The sequence below is a fragment of the Mustela erminea genome, chromosome 7 (genome assembly GCF_009829155.1).
Source record: "Mustela erminea isolate mMusErm1 chromosome 7, mMusErm1.Pri, whole genome shotgun sequence".
Classification (NCBI taxonomy): Eukaryota; Metazoa; Chordata; class Mammalia; order Carnivora; family Mustelidae; genus Mustela; species Mustela erminea.
Window position 1 is genome coordinate 38,150,470 of NC_045620.1, and position 27,291 is coordinate 38,177,760.

The window sequence follows — 27,291 nt, forward strand, 5'->3', positions numbered from 1 at the left end:
CTCTGGGCTGTCATAACCTCAAGCCCAGATCTTTCTCCCGGTGTGATCTGTGCCAGCTGCCAGTCTGGGAAGAGAGCCTTTATCTAAACACATGTCATTCAGGCCTGGACATGTGGGAGCATGGATCAGCTGAGGGAGAGCAGACTGAGCATCTCCTTTAACCAGAATTGACAGAATCCAACGGCAAGTAAACAGAACTTGGTTCCACTAAAGGAAAGTTGTGTTTGAAGTACTTTGATTGTAGCTGAAATTAAGTGGACCGGACCACCAGCATTTTACTGTCAACTAGTCCCATCAGTTACACAGAGAACTCACTCCAGCAGCTGGGCTTGTTCATGGCTGGGCCTGTGTCCTACCACGATGATCTCAGGAGGACAGCAGAGACAGGTGTGGCATTTATTTGTATAAGGAAACCTCCACTTTCCTTGGATTTCCTTCATAGAGAGCTTCCTTTTATCTCATCGGACGGAATCTTGTCTTTATGTGAAAGTGAAACTGCGACCTCCAAAGGCCCATACATAGCTAGGAAACAGGGCACCTCTAAAAAAGGCTTGGTACTTCCTGGGGCCTCAGTTTCCTCATCTTCAGAATAAGGCTAACCAAAACTGGAGTTCTGGAACATAGTGGATGTTCTCATTTGTTGATGTCACCAAAAAATGAAATTATTTCCCACAGAATTTTCTAAAAGGTCAGGGTTAATAATGTGAAATCAACAGTTCACAAATGCACTTCTACTTGTTAACAAAGTGCTATGGACACATACCCTGTTAACATCAACACAAAGCCTCCTTTGAATTTTCACTCCTGTATTTTTTTTTTAATCTATCGCTGTGGTTTGTCACCATGGGCAAAGTCCCCCCTACCCCCCACCACAAATGCCTCATATAAATCAATTTTTCATAATTCCTAAAAAAAAGAGTCAGCCTAATCAGACAGTTTAAGGCAGGTATCAAGGTAGGAAAAAGCATATACCAAGTCTAAGAAACCCATCAGTTCCACAAAGCAGTTATGATAATGATAATTATACTAACAATAATAACAATAATAGGGTCACCATCCATAAACTGTCTTGGTCTCATTATATAGAGAGAGAATATGGAGGATCCTGGATCTGGAGAGAGGCCTGGGATCAGGGCTCAAATCCCAGTGTTGTCACTTACGGTTCTGTGCCCTTCATAAGGTTCTTTTGTAAGTATTAAATAAGATCATAGAACCCCGTTCTTGGCAGAAGCCCAGTCTGTGGTAAACCCACAACCAAGGGCAGCTATCTGGATCATTAAATTTCTTTTCAGTGGAGGAGGTTGCAACATGGAAAACAATAAGTTCTCTGCATAGTGAAGCTGTTTTCTCCACCCAACTGAAGGATGGATGTCAGGGGAAGAAGCTTGCATTTTCTCTGTGTCTGCTTCTTGCTTCCCATGTGTGATCTTGAGGAAACCTCCCCATTCTCTTTGAGGTTACTGTGAAGAGGAAGACACTTAACCCAGGACAGATAACTGAGATGAAATAAAGCCAAGGTTCAAACCAGGGAGCCCCACTAGAACAGAGGTCCAGTATCAACAGAAGACTCCACCCATATGCCCCCATCCCATGAAATAAACATGGAAACTGTAACAGTCCTCCAGGTGGCCTTCACCATTTACCTACTCAGGGCTCAGTTTCTTCATCTGTAAAAGAGGGAGAGTGAGACTTGAGATCTAAAGTTCCGTGAGTTCATGGTCTGGGGCTTAAAATTACAATCATACTATTATAGTGTTCTCATCTGCATTTTCTTTTAAGTATTACTTTAAAGTCAGACTTTTCTAGTTTTGTGTCTCTGAAAAGTCTAGTTGGTAGATTCACGGTGGTCAAGAAGTCTCGAAATTATTCAAAAATATACTAGAGAAGGGCAGGGGGTCCCAAATAGCCTGGGAGATGAAAGCAGCATGACTGGAGCTCAAACGTTCAAAATCAAAAGTATTGAGAAATAGTGACCAGCCCTTCCAAGAAACACATACGTAAATAGATCTTTAAATCTCAGAATGCCGTTCTCTCTAAGGGTGTAAGCCCTTCTCCCAAAAATAATGTTAAGTTTAAGGATTGAGAACTTTAGCCTATGATTTAAATACATACAGGAAAAAAGGAAAAGAAAGTACTTTATTCTTTTTTATATTTTTTATTTTTTATAAACATATATTTTTATCCCCAGGGGTACAGGTCTGTGAATCGCCAGGTTTACACACTTCACTGCACTCACCATAGCACATACCCTCCCCAATGTCCATAACCCCACCCCCCTCTCCCAACCCCCCTCCTCCCAGCAACCCTCAGTTTGTTTTGTGAGATTAAGAAAGTACTTTATTTTTAATTAGTCTTAGCTCTCTTCTTTTTCTCTTTTTACCCTCTTTTATTCCCTGGATTATACTTGGGGCCCACCAAGGAGATTTTTTCCACCATGTAAGTTGGCAGACCAGTGGTTTAATTCCAATCCTGCCAACGGATAATATGCTTTCTATGTGGAGGGGAAGGTGGAGAGAGGGAAATTTCAAAAAAGAGTCTTGCCACTTAGCTAATACATTATGTAACAGAAACGATATAAAGAAATTATTCATCAGCTTGTGCTTCGAGACTAATTCAAATCCTTGCACAGAGCTTCAAATTAAGTGATGGAATTATCTCTACCTACAGTTGTATTTTAGTTGTTTTTCTTTCATTGAGGTCAAAAGAAAACACAACTTGCCATTCAGGAAGAAAAAAAATAAAACACCATCCTTGTTTTCTTTTTCATTTCTGGCACTGTGTTTTTGACAGCAATTTACAGGAATAACATAGAAATCCCTTTTCTACGCATGCACCAATCTCAATATCCCACTGTAGGAAAGGGTTCGATTCAAATGTGTTCACATTAAGAAAATGAAAACTTAGTGCAGGTGAATATAACTCTTTATAAAAGTTGAGTTCTCCCCAGGACTCATGCGTGCCCTGTAGTAACTCCAAAAATCAACAGTACTGTAGAGTCATTAATCTTAGAGGAAGAAATATAAACCAGGTGGGCAGACTCCTAACATCAGCTATACCAGCCCCGGCAAAGGATGGCTAATTAGCTGCCTCGAGTGTCTGCAAACTGTTCAGCATTAACTCTGGTTCCTGCCAAATTCAGTTCCAGAACAAAGAATGGTTATTTGTGACATGTCAGGTTTTCAGCATAGTTGTGTTACCAACTTCTAACATGTTAAAGATGAGAAGTAGATCCTAGAATTTTGAGGGCATATAGCCATTTATTCTGTACGACACCCATATGCCTCTTTCCTGGAAGATTCAACACAGAGCATTGTTAAGGGCTTCCCATTTCTCAAGTCAAGCCTCACTCCAAACATTTCCTCCTATGCTCCTCCTAAGAAAAAGAACAACCCAGTGAGTGCTTGTTATGCATCAGACACTTTACAAACATTATTTCTAGAAAGACCTTATGAGGAGGGTTTCATCATCATGCTTTCTTTACATCTAAGAAAATGGAGGCAGAGAACACCGTGTAAGTTGCCCGAGCCCTCGGTTGGTAAGTGGTGTGGCTACACTCTAAGCCCAGTCAAATGGCTGTACCTTCTCCCCTCATTGGAAACCATGTTAACAAACAATTAATCTAAGAAAATACTGGAGTTAACTCACAAACTTATATAAGAGAAGATGAGTGTCTTTGGTTTCCATTTCATTAAAATCTGAAACCAGCCATTCAGAATGACTTTGTGAGAAACACAAAGGCAATAAGCTGGACTTCATTAAAATTAACAACTTGGGCTTTGCGGAAGACCATGCCAAGCGAATAAGAAGACAAGCTACAGACTGGGAGAAAACATTTGCAAAAGATACATTGTTAAAGGACTGTGATCTAAAATGTACAAAAGAACTCTTAAAACTCAACAGTAAGAAAGCTAACAATCTGATCGAAAAGACCTTAGCAGACACCCCACCAAAGAAGGTATGTAAATGGAAATACACATACAGAAAGATGTTTCACATCATATGTCATGGGGGAAATGTAAATTAAAGCAATAAGATACCACCACATGCCAGTTAGGATGCCAAAATCTGGAAGACTGGAGAGGATATGCAGCAACAAAAAGATTCATATATTGGGGGGCACCTGGGTGGCTCAGTGGGTTAAAGCCTCTGCCTTCGGCTAGGTCATGATCTCAGGGTCCTGGGATCGAGCCCCACATTGGGCTCTCTGTCCAACAGGGAGCCTGTTTCCTCCTCTCTCTCTCTCTGCCTGCCCCTCTACCTGCTTGTGATCTCTCTCTGTCAAATAAATAAATAAAATCTTTAAAAAAAAAAAAAGATTCATATATTAGTGGTGGGAATGCAAAATGACACAATCACTTTGGAGGACAGTTTGGTGGTTTCTTACCAAGCTAAACATACTCTTACCATACAACCCAGCAAGCATGTTCCTTGGTATTTCCCCAAACTGGTGAAAACTTGTGTCCACACAACACCCTGCACATGGATGTTTATAGCATCTTCATTCATAATTGCCAAACGTTGGAAGCAGCCAAAGTATCCTTTAGTGAGTGAATGACTAAGTAAACTGTGGGGCATCCAGACGATGGAACACTATTCAGTACTAAAAAGAAATGAGCTCTCAAGCCATGAAAAGACACGGAAAAAAACTAAATGCGTATTATTAAGTGAAAGAAGGCAATCCCAAAAGGCTATACGGTGCATAATTCCGACTACATGGCATTCTGGAAAAGACAAAACTATGGAAACCATGGAAAGATCGTAGTTGCCAGGGGTTGGGTGGGGCGAGGAATGAACAATGGATTTGTAGGGCAGTAGAAATAGTCTGTAGGGTATCATAAGGATGGCTACATGTTGTCATACATTTGTCCAAGCTTATAGAATGCACCTCACCAAGAGGCAGCCCTCATGGTAACTATGGACTTTGGGTGACAATGATGTGTTGGTATAGGTGCATTTGTAACAAATGGACTGCTCTTGGGAATGTCGGTAATAGGGGTGATGATGTGTATGTGTATGTGGGGCAGGGAGTATATGGGAAATCTTTACCTTCTACTCAGTTTTGCAGTGACCTTAAAACTGCTTTCAAGAACAAAGTTCCCCCCCCCCTTTTTTTTTTTAAATAAAGTCCTTTAAAGAAGCCAAAAATACAAATGCTGCACTGCTGGCTAGTCTGCTCCCTCCAAACCAACACCTCTTGGCCTGAGTCACTGCACAACCAGCCGGACTATTTTGACTGGATTGACCTAACACTTAAGTTTATTTTTATAATGCATTAAATTTAATAAATAAATTAATTAGGAAGAAGGGAGAAGTTCAAAGTTCAATTGGCGTCAATTGATTAGTTCTTGAACTAAACTGCTTGAGCTGTCTGACAAGCTCCTTTACATGGTGAGGGTGAGAGTCTGTGTGTTTTCATAGAATTCGCCTGTCAGGGAAATCAAAACTGTGTGTGGTGTAGACACAGCCCACAAAGTGTTGTGAGAACTGATGAAAGCTGAAAGTCCTTTTAAATCCATTGAGTTCCAAAGGTGCCATGTAAATGTGAGTTTTACTTATTTATTTCCTTCATATTTTTCCCTTTTTTGGAGGACTTGAAGTGTTTTTGCAATTTACAATACCATGAAAAATTAAGCACTCAGGGCTAAAACAAAAAGGTTCCTCTATGGCAGTGGTTCTCAAAGTGTTGTCCCCAGCCAACAGTAGGATGTCTCCGGGGAGCTTGGTAGAAATACAAGTTCATAGCACCCCCACCCCCACCCCAGCCCAGAACTTCCAAATCAAAAACTCAGGAGCAGGGTAGAGGGGAAGCAGTAATCTGTGTTTTAACAAACTATCCAGGGGATTCGGATGCTCACTCAAGAATGAGAACAATTTCCCCTAAATGAACAGAAAGAGGGGACATTACCAGATGCCTCAAAATAGCCTTTGACTTCCAATGAGCAGTGAACGAGAGATCCTAAGAACTTTCTCTTGTGCTTTCACTAATACTATGTGTCTTAAGCAAAGTTCTTTTGTGTGTTTTTAATTCTTACCTTTAATCTTTGGCAATTCAAGCATGAGTCTCTGTCAGATAGAACTGGTCAAATAGACAACAGCAGGCTGACAAAGACAGATTACATAAAGCAATTTCATTAAAACTAGCAAAATACCTAGAATCCAAAATGGTCAGTCTAGTTACACTAGTTGACTTTACAAATAAATTGATCAACAACACAGTAAGGTCATTGTTCATTGGGAATTAGCTATAACAACTCGGAGCACTTTAATCCATCGAACGTAATTTTTTTTTCCCAAGTAAAATAATGCCAGAGCAGCTTTACAAGATTGAGAGGGTTGTCTTAACCAACTAAGTTATGCCTTAGGAAGAAAGGAATTGTGTGTCCCTGTCACCACTGACTGGTGTCAGGACAGGTTGTCTGAGAAGGATTGGAAGGAAGACCATCACGGGGCTTCCCAGGAAAGTGCACACAAGTGACAAGCATTTCTCCTTCTGCCCTAGCATGGAAGGTTCCATCGTGCGTCTGCCTCAGATTGTGGCTCTAAAGAAGAAATACAAGGCTTACCTCTACATAGACGAAGCTCACAGTATTGGGTCCGTGGGCCCAACTGGCCGGGGTGTTGTAGAATTCTTTGGACTGGACCCTCGAGATGTTGATGTGCTTATGGGCACATTCACCAAAAGCTTTGGAGCCTCAGGAGGTTACATAGCTGGAAGGAAGGTAAGCCAGGGATCTCTGTGTCTATTTAAAATCTTAAAAGCTTTGGGATGCCTGGGTGGCTCAGTGGGTTAAAGCCTTTGCCTTCGGCTCAGGTTATGATCCCAGGGTCCTGGGATCGAGTCCCGCATCGGGCTCTCTGCTCAGCAGAGAGCCTGCTTCTCCGCCCCTCTCTGCCTGCCTCTCTGCCTACTTGTGATCTCTGTCAAATAATTAAATAAATATCTTTTTAAAAATAAAATAAAATCTGAAAGCTCTGGGGACATAGTCTGCGGGCTTCTGTGGATACCCTGAGAGCTTCAGCTCAGTTCAGCACACCTCAGTAGATCATGGCAGCCTGGATACAGTGGGTCCAAGGCCAAATAGCTCCAGGATGGCAAAGAACTTGCCCTCTAATGGCGAAGGGAAGCGTGTGATACGTAATCACATTATAATAAAATGACAACACCAGCAGTGTACCTAGGCAAAGACTTGATACAAGGAGAGAGATAGTTAACTCTGCAGGTAGTAGCTAAGGAGTCTTAGAATAAATATCATTCTCAAAGGCAGAAGATGGGGGGAGGGTATATTTTAAAAAGAGGTAATAATGTATACCAAACCCTAGAAATGATAAGGGAAAGTTACAGAGCTGTCAGTAGTTTGGTTTTGGGGGCATGAAAAACATAAAGTAGATAACAGCAACAGTGGGCAAAAAATGAGGTTGACTCTGCTACAAGTTCTGAGTTTTAAGAGTTTTCATCAAAATCGTGGCAAGATCAGAAATGCCCTTCTAAGAGTTTTTCTGTGCAAAATAATTCTTTCCGCATGTTGGATAAGCCATAGATCAAATTGGGTCACCCTCTAATACCTTTTTTTAAGATTCCTTCCTTCCTTCCTTCCTTTCTTTCCTTCCTTCTTTCTTTCTCTTTCTCTTCCTTTAAGTAATCTCAACCCCCCAGTGTAGGGCTCAAACTCATGACCCCTGAGATCAAGAATCGCATGCTGGGCCAACCGAGCCAGCCAGATGCCCCTCTCATATCTCATCTATAGGACTTAAAATTCTGATCTGATGGGATCAGACTATTGAGTGTTGTCCCAGTCATTTTGAGCCAATATCATCAAAGGGGTTGCCCATATAAACCAATAAACGTTTAAAAGAAACTAAAGAAAGGAGAGAAGAGCCAGGGAGAAAAAGAAAATGAAAAATTAAAAACCTGGCGTTGAGGGGTAAAGAAGCCAGTGGTCTGCCCTACATCCACATCTTAATAGCTATCTCACACAGATCTACACCTGTCCCAAAGTGACTTGTGACAGTGATGTTGGTTCCACCAAGGAGACACACCAGACCCAAATCCACACCATGCAGGTGGCATCACAGCTTATCCAAAATTCCCAATTCCTTACTCATTGTTACCAGCAGGAACAGGAGTTCAGACTCCTGATAAACCAGTTAGACAAATCAGGGACTGCAGCAGGAGACAGTCTGGCCAATTGAAATCCTATGATTTAAAACAACAGATTTCACTGTGACCATGAGAGGCACAAATGCTTCAAATGTTCAGGGTTTACAGTGGTCTTGACCCTTCAACAAGCATTACTTTCTTCTGAGCTCAAAGCACTGTTTTCCATCCTCCCTCCACTGGCCTGTGGGAATTAGCTGCGTAATGCCAAAAACATCGGGAATGCTTAGGATCCTACAAAATTTAGCTGAATCTGGTGAAAGGTTAAATGTTCCTTCCTCAGCGGTGGAAGCAGAGGGATCAGAGGTTCTCAAATTTAGGAGGTCCCTTATCCGGGCTACATGGCTTTGTGAGCTTGTGGTTTTGTGATTACTTTAGCAGCAGTTCTGAACTACAAAATTTTTAACCAAGCGTAACTCTGTTTCCTGAACCAAGGGCACCTGAATAAACTAAAGTGAGCGGATCCTTGAAATGTTGTCAAATTTGGTACATGTCATATTTTCCCCTTGGAGTTCCTTCATCGGATATCCACTTTAAACAAAGGCTCATGACTGGTCTGAAGTTAGGACCAGCTCACTCTGGCTCTCTCTTCCTATCCATCCTCAAGCCACTAGGACTGTTTTAAAAAAGTGTATTTATTCTTGTCTATGTAACTTGTATTCATTTGGGGTAGATACTGGGCAATCGTGGAAAATCATTACTCACATTAATCACAATTCAGAAAAATGTGTAGATCTATTTCCTTGCTCTTTAAAATACTCATTTTCTACATGCTTGGATGCAAAGAACTTCATCATCCCTACGCCTCCTCCTCCCGTTCCCTTTCCAGGAGCCTTTGTCTTCTCTTCCCCCTCCATACTGCACTGCAGTCTCCAAATTTACCACTAGATGGCAGCAAGAATTAGAGTCTTTGGCAGAGGGCCATTAACCAAAGAGAGCCTTAACTGCCCTCAAACAGCAAGATAGATACAAAACCTGGAAAACATAAGGCAGTTTCAAGACACGAAGGGTGAGCCAGAGACTGGAGGCCACTTGGGAAAGTGTTTATATGCATCGTTCCCTGATTTCAAAATCAGTGAAATGCACACCTATCTGGAACAGTTTTGATGAGTTTCCTTCTGACTTGATAAGCCCAAGAGTTAATGGAATTTTTGCATCTGCTCATCTGTACCTTTATCTTTTTAAATTATGTGTAGTTTCCATTTAAGTCATAGTTTTTATTCCCCTGGATTTTGAATTATTTTTGCAAAAAAATTTTGACTTTGAGTTTGTTTTAAACTATGCTTTTTAACTGAAAGGACAGAGGATTGGACAAATGCTAACAGTTTTAATTTGAAAGAAATCTTCCTACTTGGTTATTTAAATATTTAGAGTACAGTTTTATAGCATTTTATCGTATTATTTTCTTGGATATTTTAGAATGTATATCTCAATTTGTGTGATGGGGGGGTGGGAAGTAACTGCAAAATATCCAGGATTCTAACCAATGGGTACAAAAGCAACAAAATGAACCATAAAAATGTAAAAGCACACACACTGGGACTTTACATTTTCCTGAAACCCTAATAATTTCAATTTCACTATGTTCATGCAGATCTTAGTAAATCTTGAAATTTGAAAATAGTTACTTGGGTCCAAAAATCTAGAAAAAGATAAAACTGTCTGGCTCTCTTTTTATATGTCAATGTTAGCATTAGTAGTAGAGGAACTATATTCCTAATAACAGTTTCTAGGAGGTTCTAGAAGTCTTCTCGAGCTCAGGAATGTGTATATTAACAACCAGGTATGTCACAAAAGGAGAAGTGTTCGGAAACAAATAAGGGGAGAAAACGTTGATTTGCTAAGATAGTATCTCAGAGAGTAGAGATTTTGTCTTGGCCTTGGGCTGCCTGTCACAGAATGTCCAACAAAGTCATTTCTGCTTGTTGGAATTTATTGCCCTGGCCTTGACCTTCTCTCCCCACCTTAGGGAAACCGGCAAAACGGTCTCTCCAGAGCCAGCAAGAGTTTGCGATTTTGTTCACTTTGAGTTTGGAGCTACTGTAGATGATCTGTGAACAACCCAACTTGGAACGCTCTGTCCTTTCAAGACCTCTAAGGTCATTACTTCTCTCTACCTGACAAGAGCTCCATGCCATGAATGTCTTCTTTAGAGGAAACCTGAATTGATGAAGCTAGATTTATGTTTATTTTATACTTTGTGTCAGTCCAGTGGCAGAGAAGGTATTTTGTAAAGACCCTGCTTTGCAGAGACCAAATGTTTCTCAGGCATGTATCCTATGTCCCTTTGTATGCCTGCTGCTAACCACTGGCTTTCGTAGCCTCCCCAGGCTGAGCAGAGACCTCCAAATGAGTGGAGCAAAGGTAGCCTTCATGACTGATAGGCCGCAGGGCTGGAATGCTGGAGGAGGGAAGTCAGACAGGGCAGCCAAGTTTGGGGTGAGCATCAGCCCCAGAAGCCTGGGCGCCAGACAAAGCCAGGCCCCTCGCAGGAGCCAGCCTCAGCTCCGGCTGCATTTAACAGCCCTTTGAAGTAAATGGGGGTCACGGTATGAACACCAAGATGTTTATTCTAAGAGCCTCCTGTCTGATTTCCTCAGCAAACCACCCTTGCCCTTGAACTCCAGGCCTATGGGTAGAGAAAATAATCAGGGTTTTGAACTTACAAATGGACTTGGAAACCTCAGTAGGAGGAGACCTCTAACCCACTCTGAAAGAAGACATAACCCAGACTTGCCTCGAAGAGACCAAAGCCAACTCTTAATTCATGGCTCCCAGTGCCCAGTGGAGGAATGCGAGAAGGGAATCAGGAACGGGGTTCTGCAGAAGTTACCTAAGGAGCTCCACCTTCTGAAGCATGCAAAAAAATTAACCCTGTCCACAAACAGACCCTCCGAGGAAGGGGACCCAGTCTAAAAGAGATAAGACTGTGAGCAAGAGAGTCTTAATGTCAAAAGGGAAGGATAACTGCCCTGATGAGGCATTTATTCAAACTAAGAATGCAGGTGACCTTGGCTTTATGAAATTTCCCAATTTGGAAAGGAAGATTACGTGTTGGGGACATTGAGAAGAGCCCTTGAGGAGCCCAAGGAAGCTTTGTTTTGTTTCTTTGTATGATCTTTGCCAGCGATGCCCCAAGACTAAGAGAATATTTCTGTCCTTGTTCCTAAGAATGCAGAATCCTCTATATACTTCAGGGACCCTCACCATCCTTCCTCAGTCTCTAAAAACCCCTCTGCTTTTCATTAGATCATCAGTATTTACCAGGCGCCTGCTAGGTACATGCTGCTGTGGATTTCAGAAGACTGTGTAACTCTGTCCCTGCTCTCAAGGGGGTCTCACTCACTTTCAAGAAATAAGAGCAATAGCCCCAAAGCATTTTGATACTGATGCAATCCAGCCCGTGCCCCCCCCCCCCCGCCCCCCACAGGCCAAGCCAGCTTGCTGGTCTGGAGAAGAATTATAGTGTGGTGCTAAGGGCAGGGACTCCAGAGTCAGGCTCTTTGGGTCCAAATCCTTGTTAGCCAACCATGCTTTGGTTGGATAATTTTCTGATCTGTTCCATGATTCAGGCATCCCAACTATAAAAGGGAGATAAAAATAGACTGATTGGGCAGATTAACCCATGTAAAGTTCTTACACTGACGCCTCAAGTGGCCAAGGAATATCAGCTGTGGTCTTAGCTTCGAGCCCTATTACGTTTTCGGGGCCTTGCCAAGTGTCATCAAATCTGGGTTCTCTTTACTTTAAAACGCTCTTCTCCTTTCTTTTCTTCTCCGTCCTTTACTACCCCAATGAGGATGGAGGAAGAGCTGGGCAGAAAACCTTTGTTTTGCTGGGTGTCCCAATGTGTAGTTCCTTAAACTTAGAACATTGCCCTCGGCCAAACAAGAGGACTGGCATAGAGACACTTGGAGGAGTTTTTGTGTTTGGGTCCCCTCCTCCTAACCCATGCGCCCAGCTCTAAGGTTTAGTAACTTGCCGGTGGTCACGTATCAGTAAGTGGGAGAGCCAGGATTTGAACCCAAGCAGCCCATTTCCAGAGCTTGTCCTGTAACTCTTAGGTCACGTTTCCCTTCGCGGTGATAACCTTGTCTTGGAAGTACTGGCTTCTCGCTCTACTCCCAATTGACGCCTCCATTCTTTGATGATAAGATGCCGTCCTCATTCCCAATTTTAGCACAGGTCCATGCCTCTCCCCTCCTCTCCATCTTATCAGATCTGCCCATCCTTCAAGGCCAGATAACCTCCTTGAAACAGCCCTTTTCCAGCCCCGGTCCGCATGAGCCCCCATCATAGTGTCACCGGCGTCCTACTCACTCTCTTCCACTTGGCTTCCCCACCATTATCAGGAGGCATCAACTCTCAACAAACAAAGAAAACCCTTGTTGCTGCTCCTAGAGCAACACTGAGCATAGAGCTGTGAAGAAGAGCCTATCTGCAACTACTCTGGAAAATGCCGTTCTCTCTTTAGGTGCTCCCCTCTCCGCCTCCTCCAGAGTGAGCTTTCCAAATACTGGGTGGCCAGTGACTTACGTCAGGCCATCATCCTGCGTATACGCTTCAGATATAGTGAAAACCCACCCAACTGCTTATATGAGATCCACTAAACAAATGAAGAGATAGAAATTTAATTTTAATTTTAATGTAAGTAGGTGATGGCGTCAGGGACTGGCCTTTCCTTCTCTTCTTAGACTCCCACATCTAGAACAGAGCCTGGAGCAAGTCCTTGTACAAACACGCTGGAAGGAAAAAATGAAAGCAGGGAAGAAGGGCCAGGAGTAGGGAGAGAAGAGAAAAAGGAGAGGGAGAGAAAGAAGGGAAGGAAAGCGGAGGGAGGAGAGGGGAGGAGGTTGGGAGAGGAGGTGAAGGGAGAAGAAAATGCTTAGGAATGGAGAGAAAAAAAGATTTAAATGAATTTGAAACAAAAGAGGGAAATAGGAAATCAGAGTAGAAGAAAAGGAAGAAGAGAAAGAAATGAAGAGTGTGAAATGAAGGACAATAGGGAGAAAGGAAGTTGGGGAAGAAGAATGCATGGAAGGGGGGATTCAGAATGAAGGTCACCTTGAAGGAGGCAGGAGGGAGAGAGGTCAGGACCTGGTCTGGCCAGGCCCTTCTGTGGGCCAGATAGATGCATCACATCACCAACCACCTGGGAGACAGACCATTCACTTTACTGAGGAAGACGAGCTAAGAATGTTTAAAATGCTTGTGAACGACCATGCCATCCATTCCCCAAGAGACGTGGGAAAGTGAAGGGCGGGCACAGCCCCAGGCTGGGAGGTAGCCAATGAGAGGAGTTTAGGAGGAGATGCGCCTGCGCAAAGTAAGGCTCCTCCCAGTCACCTTTACGAGGGAATGATCAGAGAAGACCTCTCAGAGGGATTCTTAACTGTCCCCCTGTTCTTGAAGAGAAGGTGGCTGGTCCTTAATAGACTCACTGCTAACGCAGAGAGCTAGCATTAGCCCATTAGCTTTTCTGCAGAGGGTCCCCAGGGTCCCAAGCCATGAGCCAGAGCAGGTGAGCCAGTGGATGGTCTGCTCAGCCGGTAGATGGCTGAGCACCTCCAGTGCAGCCCTCCCCACTGGGCCTTGAGTTATTGGAACATCTTAAGGTTTTCAGCAGGCTTACCTGGGACCTTATATTCGGCCTTGGGAGTCAGGTATGCAAGTGAAGAATCGTTCCTACCACCCGAAGACCAGCAGTCAGTCAACACTCCAAGCAGTGCTGCACAAAAATCCAATAGCTCTCTACTGTCAAAGACAAAACCAAAGTTTACTTGGTCCTAACCTGCACTCTGGTTTAATTTCCCACCTCTCCCTTCTGCCACTTCCTACCCCCACCCCAAGTTTTCTTTTCCTCTTTATCTGTCTTCATTCTTTAAGACAATTCTACTTCCTCACTGATGCCTTCCCTGTCTGCTCCAGCCAGCAATACCCTCTCTTTCATCTGCAATCTTATAGCCCTGTTGCATATACTGGTCTGTGTATCCTATTACTTTTCCACAGGCACAATCTAATGTTAGATGCTTAAGGGCAAGAACCACATCCTATATTCCTGGATATTCCTAAATACTAAACCAGTGTTTGTGCATGCTAGATATTCAACAAACATTTGGGAAATCATTCTCCTTTGTACCTATGGTTTTGCTTTACAGACCTCAACTCCAAATTCTTAGCATCCCGCTTCTGTATACCTCGTAGGTTTTTGAGGGAGATACTAAGAAGAAGAGATAGAAAAAATAAACATTTTGGTGATGCCCCTTGAAAATGTAGACCACATTCAAGAATCAAATGTCTTGTGCATTGGTGGATGGGAGGAAACTAGATACAATTCTCACCACCAACACTGAGACTTATTTGCTTTCTGGTTTGGTTTCCTCTTTTATTAAAGGACCTTGTGGATTATTTACGAGTTCACTCACACAGTGCTGTTTATGCTACATCCATGAGCCCCCCAGTAGCAGAGCAAATCATCAGATCAATGAAATTCATCATGGGACTTGATGGGACCACACAAGGTAAGAGGGTCTGCAGTGGGGGACAACTCCCACAAATCCTTTCTTAGACTTCTCTCTACCTTCCTTCTGCCTCATCAGTCTGCCCCCTTCTCAGATATACACCTTTTCTTGATGAAACCCAATTTGTTAATCAATTTGTATATAAACCCAATTTGTACATGATATATAATCATACATAGTACAAAAATGTACTAGAACTGCTGCCAACACACACACACACACCCACACACACACACACACACACACACAGAGAGAGAGAGAGAAAAATGCCTTTTTAAAGCAAAGAAAACTTTCTAATTTCCTCTTAATGTGATCAGCTAATCTGGATAATTTTGTGTAATCAGTTGCGTTAAAATGAAGCAAACAGTTATGTGTATTTGCCTGCACTTGCTTGGGGCTGTCACTTGTGTTTCCCTGGGCACACAGTAGGACCACTGCCCATTTGAGGATAGGTGGACAAAACATGAACAATAACTTCTTTTCCATTTCCTTTTTTTTTTTTTGCATTTGGTCACTACAGCCAAAGTGTGCTACTGTGTTCAACCCAAATGAGCTTAATCTTTTTGAAAAATTGTTTCAGCAAAGCCTTTTGGAACTTGCCTTCTATCTTCTATATGTAGTTTATAGGACTTCTACTACATGTCACAGTGGGGATACAATGGTGAATAAGGCAGGTCTTGCCACTCCAGAGTGCAATCTCCAGAGTGCATTTATGGAAGTAGCAAAATCTCCCAGCCCCAATCTATGTGCTCCACCCGAACTCCCAGCCTGTGGGAAGCCCTCCACTGTTTACTGCCATCTTCCAAGCCTACTATTTCAGTAGAAGTGTGGGGAGATCCATTTCCCAATTTTATTAAAGCAGCAGTATACTTCACTCACATGCAAATCTTACCCAAAAGTCTACTATCTAAGACAGATTATAACAGGACTGGGCTCTTTGAAGTAGCATGTACACCTACCTCAGTACTGACAGCCCCTGAGGCCCTTCTCCTGAAGCCTAGCGCCCCCCAGGACACCAGTTTGAAAACCGCAGGAAAATGGCTTGCAAAGTGATTTTGTTCCTTCATGTAAAACACAGTAATTAATGGTTTTCCAAAGCCTCTTCCAACCTCGTCTTTGGAGTTTTATGATTCTGTCTCTTGTTGAATAGTTGGTGTGAAAAGGAAATGGAAATCCAATCTAGGGAGGCCACGTGGTGCAATGGTTAGGAGCAGAAACTGAAAGTAAACTGGAATCCTATGGCTCTGTGGCCCCAGGCAAGTGATTTAACTTATCTGTTCAGCTCTGGGCAAATGACTTCCTTGTGCTTCAATTCATCCAGCTATAAAATGAGGAAAATAATACTGACGAGCTCATGCTTTTGTGAGAATCAAGTAAATTAAGTTATACAAAATACTTAAAATTATGTCTGAAAACGAGTATTTAGTAAGCATCATATAATTGTTTGCTGCCATTATTTGCTACTATTATTGAGATGTTTAGTTCTCAGGGAAGAAGTATTTGGACTACATCTCTGGGATGCTGTAGGAAAGATTCTTATGATGGAAGTCAGGTAAGACTGGGTGTCCTCCAAGGTTCTGGATTAGTCAGGATAAGCAAAGTTATGCTACCATAACAAACAAACCCTGAAAATCTCTATGGCTTAACAGAACTGAGTTTTATTTTGCTCACACCAAGTCTAACACAAATTAGATAACTCTCCGCACAGCTGTCCATAAAAGAAGCACCAATTTAGCCTACTTCTAGCCTCTACGGTCCCCATGGCAGGGAACAGAGAAACTTCAGCCTGGAAGTGACACCACCTTGCTTATAGTCCTTTGGCCAAAACCAGGCATATGACCAGACCCCGATTTGTGGGAGGAGCTGGTAACTTAAAGGATGTGGATATGGATAAGCAGAAATCTTTCAACCTGTTAAACCTGAAGCTGGAAATAAAGCTGCATCTGTGCCCACATGAACTGTCTGATTGTATGAAAAAATTAGTCTGGAACCAGTGGCTGCTCACAAAGCCATTATTAATGATCTTATTGAAATTTATTCATTTCTCCTTTTTTAAAATTTTATTTTATTTATTTGAGAAAGAGCATGAGCAGTGGGAGGGGCAGAGGGAGAAGAAGATGACCCCACTGAGCAGGGAGCCCATACCCTGGGATCATGACCCACAGAAGGCAGACAGCCACACAGGGACCCTGAACTTCGTGCATTTTTTTTTCTTTTTTTTTTTTTTAATGTTGAGTTAGCTAATATACAGTACATCATTATTTTTTGATGTAGTATTCAAGGATTCATTAATTGATTGATGTAGTATTCAAGGATTCATTAATTGCATATAACACCCAGTGCTCATCACAACAGGTGCCCTCCTTAATATCCATTACCTGGTATCTTATCCCTCCTTCCCCCTCCCTTCTGTAACCCTCAGTTTGTTTCCCAGAGTCCAGAATCTTTCATGGTTTGTCTCCTTCTCTGATTTCTTCCCCTTCAGTTTTCTCTCCCTTCCCCTATGGTCCTCTGTGCTATTCCTTATGTTCCACATATGAGTGAAGTCATATGATAATTTTCTTTCTCAGCTTGGTTTATTTCAATTAGCCTAATCCCCTCCAGTTCCATCCATGTCGATGAAAATGGTGGGTATTCATCCTTTCTGATGGCAGAGTAATATTCCATTGTATATATGGACCACATCTTCTTTATTTATTTATCTGTTGAAGGGCATCTTGGGTCCTTCCACAGTTTGGCCATTGTGGACATTGCTGCTATGAGCATTGGGGTATCTGTGCCCCTTCTTTTCACTACATCTGTATCTTTGGGGTAAATATCTAGTAGTGTAATTGCTAGGTTGTATGGTAGCTCCATTTTTAACTTCTTGAGGAACCTCCATACTGTTTTTCAGAGTGGCTGTACCAGCTTGCATTCCCACTGACAGTGTAAGAAGGTTGCCCTTTCTCCACATCCTTGCCAACATTTCTTGTTTCCTGTCTTGTTAATTTTTGTCATCCTAACTGGTATAAGGTTGTATCTCATTGTACTCCACGCTTTTCTTAATGGAAAACAATTATTTAAGATTTAAGTTAAAACACAAGTTAAATGAATTGTCCTACAATGACCAGAATTTTTTTTTTTTTTGGTCTTATCTTAAAGAAAAATAACCAGGAAAGTTACCTGAAAATTAGCCTATGTCTCAGTAAGGATCACGGGTTTCTTTTCTTTTTTTTTTTTTTTAAGATTTTATTTATTTATTTGACAGACAGAGATCACAAGTAGGCAGAGAGGCAGGCAGAGAGAGAGGGGGGATCAGGGTGGCTGCTGAGCGGAGATCCCAATGTGGGGCTCCATCCCAGGCCCCGGGATCATGACCCAAGCCGAAGGCAGAGGCTTTAACCCACTGAGCCACCCAGGCGCCCCAAGGATCATTGGTTTCTTAAGCCCTTTAGTGTATATGCTGTCAGAAGCAGTTGATTTATGTGTAGTCAACCTGACAATCATTCCCTTCTCTCCTCTGGATTGGTTTCCCACTTCATCACAGACAGAACTCACTTCATTTATCTGATCGCAGCTAAAAATCTGCAGAAGAATGACATTGGAAGAGATGATCATTTACGCTTTGATAGTCATCTATCATCCGTTTTTCTTCCTCTGAGGTGGCCGATATCTCCTTTGGTTCTCTCTTTTCACCTAATAATTAAAGAATTACTTGCTTATTATTTTTTTTACCTCCCACTTAAAGTTTCTCACTTTCCTCCTCTTGCCACCTTAATAGGGAAAAGAGAGAAAGAAAGAACAGAGAAGGCAATGTATGAAGCCTGTTTCCTTAGAGTCAAGATGGGCCAACCCGGGGGAAAGATAGGACAATTTCTTTTTGAAGGGGTCAACGAAGGAAAGTAGAAGAGAAAATTGACTGAATCATCTGCCAAGTTTCAGATGGTTCTCTCTGACACATCTTTTGAAATTCAAAGGCACCAGTGAGTGTTCATGCTGGTCTCATTGACGACAATTTCTGCTTTAAATAAAATGAATAGGACAGGTTGAGAACATTGCATTAACTCACCCGTCTCTGCCGAGATATACGGATTCTCGGGCTAAAGTTGTCTGGAGCTCAAAGGGGCACACTGTGTCATTCCGGAGCTGCCTTACAGGATCTGAGAAAGAGAGCACGGCTCCAAGCCTTCATGTTTAGCCCACTCCACTGCAACTGTGATTGCAGCCTTTCAAGGCTTTGTTTCGGGTTGAGTTTGGAGAGCAGTTGGCCAGATCTGTCCCTTGATGAATATCTTCACTTTAATCTGCAATGCAAAGCCATAGGCTTCAAAGAAAGGCAAGCCACAGGAATAAGGTCAGGGTTCCTTTGAAGCCAAGGTTCAAAGATGAAATAGCAGTCTCTGTGAAATGACAACGTTTATGCACAAACAGCCACCTTCCCTCTGCAGCCGGGCTGCTTGTGGAGCTCGGGCACACAGGCTGAGAAGCTGCGGGCGGTGCAGGCATTCGTTCCACGTGCACCAGGGCCCTTCTAATCTCCTTCTAATCTTCTAATCAACCTGTCCCATCATGCAGTGCAATGAGCCCAGAGTGGAGATTTGGTTTCTCCATCCTCATGGTCCCTAAGCCAAATCTTAAGGGGCTGTAAGCCCCTTAAGGGCAAGAAATGTGTCTTCTTGAATTAATCTGCTGTGCCTGAGTGTCAAACCCAGTGCTCGGCTTAATAAATACATCACGATTCAACTTCCATCTTGCCGGCCTATTCAGTTTCAGGTCAGAGTTTCTGCTAAACCAGGTCAAGGGAATGCTTATCTCAGAGGAGTGGAGGCCAGAAGTGTGTTCCACACCCATGAGGCAGCTGAAGGGATCACTTAGTACTGGGGACCTTCTGTAACTGACCTCACTTTTGAAGAGGTCCAGGAAGACCGCAGCTCTGTCATTTGCTTCGCCTCCACTTGGCACAAACAGGAGACAGGCCTGGGCCCCAAATCATAGCAACCCCCCTAAGGAAAGCACCAGCAACAGGTGTCTTGTTATTATTTACTTAAATCTTGCATGCATGTTTTTCAATGCATCCGTCAATATTCTTTTTGAAATGCCAATTTGACCTTCCTTCCCCACTCTCCCTTTCGTATCTCAGGGAGGATTAAGGGAATGTTCTCTGCAGCCAGGTGGCATGGGGCCCAGTCCCTAAGTGCCTTCGCTCCATGATGGGCAAACTGCTTACCCTTGCTTAGCCTCCGTCCCTTAATTTTAATGGGGGTTGTCCGTAGGAGTAAATGACATCATACAGGTAACAGACTTAGTGCGACACTTGATAAATAGGAAATACTCAATAAACCTAACAGTTTCCATTATTATTATTTTTAAAAAAGATTTTATTTATTTATTTGACAGACAGAGATCACAAGTAGGCAGAGAGGCAGGCAGAGAGAGAGGGGGAAGCAGGCTCCCTGCTGAGCAGAGAGCCCAATACGGGGCTCAATCCCAGGACCCCGGGATCATGACCTGAGCCGAAGGCAGAGGCTTTAACCCACTGAGCCACCCAGGCACCCCATGAAAAGATTTTATTTATTTAGTTGCCAGAGAGAGTTCAAATAGGCAGAGCAGCAGGCAGAGGAAGAGGGAGAATCAGGCTCTCCACTGAGCAGGAAGCCCAATGCAGGGCTCAATCTCAGGACTCTGGGATCATGACCTGAGCCAAAGGCAACCGCTTAACTGACTGAGCCACCCAGGTGCCCCCATTATTACTATTATTTTAAATCATCTGCTTTCTGCCCTTCTCCAGATTGTCAAGTTTTTACTCACCAAAGAGCTCTGTCTTTCTCTCAGACCTGTACCTGCTCCACCAGCAAATCCCACAACACGTCCTTTGCTTTATGTCCAGAATCTGGTCTCTTCTTGCGAGCCTCAGCTCTCCCTGGGTCAGCTCCACGCATGTTACCGGAGTGGCCTCCGGGATATCCTCTCCACTTCCACTCTTTTCTTTTATAGGACTTGTTTTCCATACAGAAGCCAAAGTAATTTTTTTTTTTAAGTGTAACTCGGAATACCCCCCTCGCAGAATGTTTCACCGCTTCCCATCCTGCTGAGTGTGAAGCCCAGACCGTGGCCTTCAAGTCTTCTCATGATAAGGTCTTCTGTTTTCCCACCATCTTTCCCTCACTTCATCTACTCCAAGAAGCTGGCTTCCTTGCTCTTCCTAGAATGCAGGGAACGATGCCTGCAGAGGCACTGTGCCCTTGCCGGCCTCTCCAGCCCAGCACTGCTGACCAATATCTGTGTGGCCCCTCCCGCGCGTCCCTAGCGTCTTTACCTAACATTAGCCTGTTAGGGGAGTGGCCCTGTATTAAACTACGCGCCCTCCTTGTCCCTCTCGTTCTCCTTACCTCGCTCTTGTCTTCATGGCATTTGGAAGCACCTGACAAATGCGGTAGATATCGCCTTGCTTTTTGTTTTCCTTCCTTAGAACGTAAATCCAGGTGAACAAACACTTTGTCTTGTTTTATTCATTACACTGAGAACAGTGCCGGGCAGTTGCAGGTGCTCAGCAAATGCTTGTGGAAAGACAGAATCTTCTCTTTCCCTCTTTGCTCCACAAAGAAATGACCCTTGTCTCCTTCACTCCCCTGTGCTTGATTCTCTCCATTCCCACCTGCTACAGGCACAGCCCCTTTTCTCAGTGATGAACTGTTCTCTTCCCGCATCCTTTTTAGCTTTCCCCTACCCCTTCATCCTCTTCAACCAGCCAACGAACGAGTTGCGTCTCTTCCATGGCTGCAGATTTTCCTGAAACGGTGGCATTTGCTGCCTGTCCTCTCGTCCTAGATTTGACTGACCTCTCCACCTCTTCCTCTCTTTGAAGTCTTCTCTTAATTATGGAGATGCTCTTCTTTTCTGGTTCTTTTTTTATTTTTCTGTCTGTTCTTACTCCCCATTTCTGTGAGGTCTGCATGCCTGCCTGCACTTACCAGAATTCGATCTTCGGTTCCTTTTCAAATTCCCTCTGCACAGGCACACCGCCCCCCCGACACACACACACATATACACACACCCCTTATCCTTTCCCTTATGTAGAGACATGATTCTCAGATTTGAGCCTGTATCAGAATCACCTGGGGGGATGGTGAGAACAGGCTGCTGACAGCTCTGGGCTCAGAAATGCTTGTTGCACGTCTCATAAGCTCCCAGGTGGTGCTGAAGCTGCTGCCCCAGGGACCAGACTGAGAATCACAGGTGTGTGATGATCTGTAGTCACTTCAGTTTCCTCCCTCCCATCAGGTTGTCCTGTCACTCCATGAGACATGAAGTGATGACTGGGGACATGTGGGCAACTTTTTCAGACATTGGTGGCACTAAAATTAGCATATAAATGTAAGAGCAAAACTCGACACAGACATAGGGCAAGAATCCCAAGAAAGAGGTTGACAGTGGCCAAGCTCAATGCTGAGATGGCCAGTATTAAGTTTTCAGAGGTTCTGCTCCATCCTTTGGAGGAAAAGATGGCCCAGAACAGATATGTTATCAGTACCTGTATTATACTCAGTGCATAATTGGGACTTAGAATGTTTCTTTTTAATTCAATTTGGAAAATGTATATCAGAGACCTACTAGGTGTCAGACACTGTGCTTACCACTGGTGATGGGAACATGATGGGTCTCTATATTCATTAGAAATTCACAGCCCACAGGTGCCTGATAGCCAAATGTTCCATACCCTCACAAAGTACCTGTGTTCACAACAGCCTCTCCCTTCAACCTGCCCTTCTATATAACCTTTTTGAAGTACAGAGAGTCATTAGGAGTTCATTATCACAGAACTGATTATATTATTTGATTTGAAAGGATACATCAGACCCAGGGACTGCCATTTCTCTAGTAACCCGTGTCTCTTGGGATGGACAGGGTATAATAAATACTTCAGTTTTTCAGAGCATCTGTAATAGGTGAACTCCATTCAGTGAGAAAGGAGATCCCCAATGGGCAACTGCTAAGTTTAAATTAAATTATGAAGAAGGAAGTTGAGTAAGTTAAAATAAACTACAACCAAGTCTTTCATATCCATAACTTGGGAAGAATGGCTTTTCCGATTACTGTGTGGGGTCTGCTTGACTTTGCACTGTAATTATCAGCCTCCTATTGGCTACTCATTTTCCTGCTGTGATTGTTACAATTTTGTTGATATGGTGTAGAAATGACACTGGCACTTTTCTTAGAAAAGATGGTCTGCTCAATCCAATACACCTTTTGAATATCAGATGCTAAGATTTTATAATACTTTCAATTTCCCATAAGGATGAAACAGCAACTATACACTTTATCAAGGACTTGCCTCCTTGGGCGCCTGGGTGGCTCAGTCTTTAAGCATCTACCTTTGGCTCAGATCATGATCCCAGGGTCCTGGGATTGAACTCCGAATTGAGCTCCCTGCTCCGTGGGGAGCCGCCTTCTCCCTCTCCCACTCCCTCTACTTGTGTTTCCTCTCTCCCTGTCTTTCTCTCTCTCTCTGTCAAATGAATAAATAAAAAATCTTGGGAAAAAAAAAAAACACTTACCTCTTTGCCAACATGCAATCTACAGACCCATTTATTTGAATATCTAAGCTTAATCTGGACATGTAATTTTTTAAAGATTTTATTTCTTTAGTCATAAGAGATGGAGAAAGAAAGAGTCAGAGGGAGAAGCAGGCTCCCCAAGAAGCAAGGAGCCCGATGTGGGACTTGATCCCAGGACCCTGGGATAATGATCTGAGCTGAAGGCAGATGTTTAACCATCTGAGCCACCCAGGTACCCTGGACGTATGATATTTTTAATTTTTTTGTGTAACATCAGTTTTTTTAGATATGAAATTTTATCAGAGACAGGAATAGCTTTGGAAAAAATCTGACTATAATTAATAGGTCAGTACTTACATTTGAATGACTCCACTGGCTAACTCATTTCTTATTTTACCAAAATGGCTTTATGAAAAAAATCATCATATCTGTGATTTAACCATTCTTCTCCCTTCTGTCACTTCCATGCTAGGCTGGTGGGATGATCACCAACTTTCTTAATTAAAAAAAAAAAAAAAGCCTCTTTTTTGCTATCATATGCATGGAAATATTTGATGTTTATAATTGAGTGGCCAGAAGTATCCCTAGAAATGAAAACAGTAGTGAGAATGTACTTGCAAGAGAAAATGTATACAGAATTGCAATTCCTAATGTATAATACTCAATTTAAGTATCCTAAACCTTCATCACTGCTAGTAAAGTCTCCCAGTCTTATGCAATGAAGTTAAGAAAAATGAAATCCTCTATTTTTATCCAAAGTCACATTTGTCCCTCTTCACCCTTTAACAGGGAGTTTATGAGTAGTAGTGGGGGATGTGTCTGGATATTATGGCCATAGAGGAAAAACTAAAGGTAAAATTAAGATGAAATGATGGGGACACCTGGGTGGCTCAGTTGGTTAAGCCGCTGCCTTCAGCTCAGGTCATGATCCCAGGGTCCTGGGATCGAGTCCCGCATCGGGATTCTTCCTCAACAGGGTGCCTGCTTCTCTCTCTGCCCTTGTCTACCACTGTACCTGCTTGTGCGCTCTCTCTCTCTCTCTGACAAATAAATAAAAGTCTTTTAAAAAAATGAGATGAAATAATGAATTGTGTTTTTCCTGGAAATAAAGCAATTCACTACAAAGGGTCCTCAAAGCTGGGCAATTTGACAGGATGAAACAATGGGGTGTTTTATCTTATTAATTTAATGTTTTCTGAAGGTTGTGGGCAGAGATTATTGCTACCAAAGGACAAAACAAATAAGCACAGTATTACTAGGATCCTTCCTCAGTCATTTTAGATATTACCCATCAAACTTAGATATTATCCAAATAATTGCCTCAACTCTCCACTTTCAATATGAAGAAAAAGCTTAACAAGCCTAAGAGAGCCTGGAAACTTTGGTTTTGGTGAACTTGAGCACGAAAGCTTAGGGCGGATGGGGAAACTGAGTATGCAAATGGAAGCTAAGTACCCTCAGCCATTGTGCCAGTACAAGGAATTCTTCCTCAGGCTGGCTTTCTTTGCCTACTGGCAAATCAAAACTGATGGGCCAGGATCTGAGGAGGAAGTATTAAATAGACACACTCCCCAACAGAGGGCCTGCTCGCACTAAATCTTTCTGAGATTTTATTTCCTGCTTGACTTGGGAAGTACTCAAAACATTCCATCTGGAAAGACGTCCTTCCTTACCTGGGCCCCAGAACTCTGTTTACACATCCCATGCTGCCTTTGGCAGAGCTGGGGAATGAAGGCTCTCGGGGAATGGGATCCCTCTCCTTTATGCCTCTGAGAGGCTCTCCATCCCTGAAGTGAGGAAGTGATTTCTTTTAAATCAAAATTTGCTTATATTATGGTGTCACTATTTCACAGCAACATCGCCTATCCTAAAATTAAAACTGAGTGTTCTGTCCCTTCGTTGGAAAATCCCTGGTTCTATTCACTGAAAATATCTGAGGGGCTGAAGATGACTAGTTTCTGTGCAAAAAGGAACAATTAATGGAAGGGGGCATGTATTGTTCATTGAACAAGTTAAGATCATGTTTAAAATCACCAGATAATGCAAAAATTGGCACCGATAAAATTTTTCTTAGCCTCATCAACAAGGAAAGAATCTATCTTCAAATTGAAAGAAAACAATTAGAACTTTCTCTGGTTCCCCAGAAGCTTGCATCCTTTCCCTGTTTTGATCCCTTGACCCCCACATAAGACCTTCCTTGCTCCTGACCCCAGACAGACACAAGTGCCCTTGTACTTTCTGCCACCCACTCATCTCTCAGAACTGGTTCAGAACCAAACTCAGGGCCCAGATGAACTTTGGACTCAGAACATCTTGGAATGGGAATTCATGCGGGAATGACCCTTCTAACTCCTGCCAGCAACACTAACCACCCTTTCTAAAATATCATCCATTTCTTTGTGGGTAACTCTCTCTACTCCCATTTTTCTTCACAGTACTCACCACCACCTGGAATTATATACTTGCTTCCTTGGTTATTGTCTGTCCCCCTCAGTAGAATACAAATGCCGTGAGGATAGGACCCTGCCCCCAACCCCAAGCAATATAGGTTGATGGGATGAATGACCCCGTTCAACGAGAGCTTTGGCCATATCCCATCAACTATTCACCAGGCATTGGTCCCTCCCTTATGGATGCTCAGGATATCTCCTCCATCTGGAAGGCCTTCATCTCTTCCCACAACCCATTTATACCTATTTTTCTTAAGATTGTATTTATTTATTTGAGAGAGAAAGAGAGCAAACATGAGTGGGGAGAGGGGCAGAAGGAGGGGAAGATGGAGAAAGGGAGAGAGTGCCAAGCAGACTCCCTGCTAAGCATGGAGCCCGATGTGAGGCGTAGTCCCAAGACTCTGAGATCATAACCTAAACTGAAATCAGATGCTTTAACTGACTGAGCTACCCAGGTGCCCTGCACTTATACCTATTCTTTATCTCCTAATCCCCATTTAGCCTTCGAAGCCCATCTCAATGACTGCATTCAGAAAATACTGCTTCCCTCCTCCATCTCCTTCAATTTATCCCTCCTATGTTAGCCACAGGCCCCCAACCCAGCCTTCCGAATAGATAGCGTTTGGTTAATTAATTGTGTCTTAAGCATCAACTATGTAAATGATTGCTCACTGACCAGATTTGGGGCCAAATAGATTTCCTGGACAAGGCTTAGAACCTAATCACTACCTATAAACAATTATGGTTTCTTTAAAAATTACCTAGAGAATTATTTTGGTTCAAACACTGGAGTTAGAATCACTTCCTTTGATTGATACCTGTACAGTCCAAAATCTAGGGTTCCTTTCCTATTCTTTTGATAAATGAGTGGTTTTATATTATCACATATACTAAGGCTCTGTCTAGACACCATCTAATACAGAGGTGAGTAAGCTGGGTAATTCAAGCCAATGCTACCCAAATAGCAGGAACACAAATGGAGTTTTTCCTTTAATTATCTAAGCAGTTAGCTGAATCCCTTACTTAACGTTTCCCACGGAGACATCCAAAGCCCAAAAGTGCATGTGACTTTTTTATACACAGTAATCAGCAAGGACTGGCCACCAGCTAATCCTCTGTCCGAGGCAAAGTACGTATCTAAAATAGAGGAGAATAGGTTGATTCTGAGGCATCCACAATGGTATTTCCCACTAAATACACTGAAGGGGGGGCCTCCTTCTCTCCCCTACTCTATCTTAATGATGATTTGCACTTAGGATCTTTTTCAATCAAGAAACTTCAGGTTTTCATGACATTACTTGGTGACTAGTAATGAGAGGTTGAGAAACTAAAATTCTCACACAAAAATTACAGTTTCCCTTTATACCATTTAGCCAATGAAACACAGAAAGGCATTAGGGTTTTAAACCCTTGAAAGTTTTCATGATATACACAGTCTTATAAGGCTGGTATTAGTTAAGGTTATAAGTTGCTGTAGCAGACAATATATTATTAGTGACTTAACATAATAAAAAAAATACTTTTTGGTCATACAAAGTCCAGAATGGTTGCTCTTTTTGCATAGGCAGTTCTCTTCCAGGAATCCAACCTCCTTCCAACTTGTAGCTTCAACTTCCAAGCTTCAATATATA

At 42.8% G+C, this 27,291-nt stretch overlaps 1 protein-coding gene across 1 annotated transcript in view; it reads left to right on the plus strand.

The window, feature by feature from the left end:
• Positions 1–27,291, plus strand: part of SPTLC3 (serine palmitoyltransferase long chain base subunit 3) — a 136,055-nt gene that overhangs the window by 84,820 nt on the left and 23,944 nt on the right. Inside the window, exons 8-9 of the mRNA XM_032351424.1 lie at positions 6,500–6,719; positions 14,550–14,676. Of these exons, the coding sequence (XP_032207315.1) occupies positions 6,500–6,719; positions 14,550–14,676 (347 nt within the window). The remainder of the gene's footprint in view (positions 1–6,499; positions 6,720–14,549; positions 14,677–27,291) is intronic.